This window comes from Rhagoletis pomonella, unplaced genomic scaffold, assembly GCF_013731165.1.
Source record: "Rhagoletis pomonella isolate Grant_MI unplaced genomic scaffold, Rhpom_1.0 Rhpom_scaffold_00002, whole genome shotgun sequence".
Classification (NCBI taxonomy): domain Eukaryota; kingdom Metazoa; phylum Arthropoda; class Insecta; order Diptera; family Tephritidae; genus Rhagoletis; species Rhagoletis pomonella.
The window spans coordinates 76,412,810-76,415,195 of record NW_023458556.1 but is presented as its reverse complement, the minus strand read 5'-3'; the positions used below and the strand labels follow the sequence as shown (position 1 = coordinate 76,415,195).

Genomic DNA, 2,386 nt, shown 5'->3' with positions numbered 1-2,386 from the left:
ACGTAAGGGAGAATAATGGTAGAAAACTAAAATGTTTTACATTGTTAACCGAAAGAAAACTGAAATTCTGTGCTTGAACGACTCATGTTTGCATGGTCTATGGCAAAATGGGAAAAGTATGTTTGACAAGCCGCTTGTGTGATGTATTTCGCTCTTTATACGGAACATTCGAGTAACGAGATCATTATGTAACGACTCGGTACTTTCGAGTCAGGGGTTGCACCCGTTAATCAGTAACGAATACATACGGTTTTCTACAGCTCTAGTACATTTATATTTAGCTACAATGAGGTTTTATTTGCAATTAATTCAACTTTTAGTTACAAATTAAAAAATAAATATATTTCTATGTATTAATGTATATTTATATGTAGGTTTATAACGGCTAAATATCGCATTATAGAATGTTTTGTTGTATGTTGTTATCAGAAATGTTTTCAACCTGCATAATTTTAGAACAAATAGAAGGCTGAAATTAGCTATTACATTTCCTCTCGTAAATGAGCTTTCTGTTGACCTTCAGTCCACGCCTTGGCAATCATTTGTTTTGTCTTCGAGTCGCCGCTATTATACATCTTCTTCATAATGTTCACAAGAGCATTTTCAGGTGAAGTATCATCAGAGTTTTTGAATTCAGCATCTACTTTCTCTTTTAACCGCTTTTGTATTCTGGTTAAGTGGTCCCAACATTTACCTTCGTTATTTTTCTTCATATAAATGGCAACCATGTCAGTCTTCACCTTGCAATAACTCTTTTCTATATTGATACCCTCGAGTAAGTTGTTGATAGTCAAACCATAATCTTTTCCGTTTAGATCGCTGACGTGCAAGACCATAGAATTTTCATTGAAAGTGACGCCAACATTTGCTTTGTCAATGTTTTGGACACCGTCCAATGTAACAAATAACTTTACAAATTTATCACTCTGGTCCCAAGCGTATTCAGTCAATTCCACTAAATATCTGCAAAATAAACAAGAACACATTGGCATACGTAAGATTTTAACCCTAGATCGTCATCCTTCGTCAAAACGACTACGCACGATGTTAATTTCATTCTTACTAAGTTTTTATTGTTCTTTGAATTATTAATTTTAAGTTTAATGAATATATGTTTCCTTTTTAATTTTGATTTTTCATTGTTAATGAAATAAATAAAACAATAAATTCAATTATGCACATTATTTATGCTCACAATCCATTTAATTTGGATTTCAAATTAGGTGTCGTCAAAATGACGAAGGATGACGTTAATGTAAAAAAAATAAGGATGACTGTCCAGGGTTAAATATGCAGATATAATTATCTTAATCGCGGGGTCCGCATGTTTCTAGAATATTGCCTTAGACCATGTGTTTTATTACCTTTTGGGTTTTGCATCTTCCCCCGACGCTTTCTTTTGACTCGCAAAATGCTCTTTCATCTCCAGATTGACAATTTCCTTTTCAATCTCTGCTTTTGCAGTTAGTAACACATTCCGAATTCGAGGACGAGTGACCTCGCCAAGAAGTTTTGTTACTTCTTCAACGTCCTGAACCAACTATAAGCAACATGCGAAATAATCAACACCAAAAGTGGAATATATATCACGTATGTACATAAATACGCATATGTTACTTACTTCTTGCATAGACATTCTTAAAATCTTCGTTTCTTAAAGTATAGAAAATAGTGTGGTTTTCCTAGCTTTCAACTAACACCAAATTTGTTCGCGAGAATTCTTCCGCCAACAACACCTTTGTTGATCGCAAAATATATGAATAGTGATGTGCTCAATAGTCGGTACCCTATACTTTAAAAAATGTTCGGTACCCATTACTTTCTTTTCGGTACCCGATACCGATTCGATACATTAAACCCTCGTCATACTATATACACTTGTGGTCAGCTGACATTTTGACCAGTTTTGTTTATTTAATGTTTATATTTTTTTTACAAAAGTCTAGCACATAACAAAATCAGCACCACATTAATCCACCTTTCAAAGTTCTTACAAAAATTATATAAATTCAACAAACTTTAACAATTACACCTAACAATTTTTATACTTTATATAAAAATTTCAAACTTTATAATAAAACCTGTTAGCAAAATTTTAAGTATACAGTTTTATAGCCCATTAAATTTTAATACGTCAATCTTCTAATTGTAAATCGCTAGAAAATCGCCTTGGTTTTTAATAATTTTTTTGCTGACGGTGCTAGGCATTTAACTCGCTGTGGAAGAATAAAATTCTGGGATGCAGCATTGAAAACTATCTTGCCGCGAGGAATTGTATATTTTTATACAAATTGCTTGATTCGCGATCACAAAATTATTTATATGAAAAGTTGCGACGGACCAAATCTAGTCGCATCACTGCCTTCTTACCCCTAGATACGCCTTT

The 2,386-nt window shown here is 33.2% G+C and overlaps 1 protein-coding gene across 1 annotated transcript; it reads right to left on the bottom strand.

Moving 5' to 3' along the window:
• Positions 1-341: 341 nt before the first annotated feature.
• LOC118734082 (calcyclin-binding protein) lies at positions 342-1,768 on the bottom strand. The gene is made up of 3 exons (XM_036463783.1): positions 1,622-1,768; positions 1,365-1,540; positions 342-963 (listed from the first exon to the last, which is right to left on the bottom strand). The coding sequence occupies exons 1-3, from the start codon at positions 1,634-1,636 to the stop codon at positions 483-485; spliced, it is 672 nt and encodes a 223-aa protein (XP_036319676.1). The 5' UTR covers positions 1,637-1,768; the 3' UTR covers positions 342-482.
• Between the last annotated feature and the right edge of the window lie 618 nt (positions 1,769-2,386).

Excerpts from the sequence above, each read along its gene's own strand:
- LOC118734082 (XM_036463783.1), bottom strand. Across the intron at positions 964-1,364 it reads GAAGATGCAAAACCCAAAAG|ATATTTAGTGGAATTGACTG; the intron begins GTAATAAAACAC and ends TTTATTTTGCAG.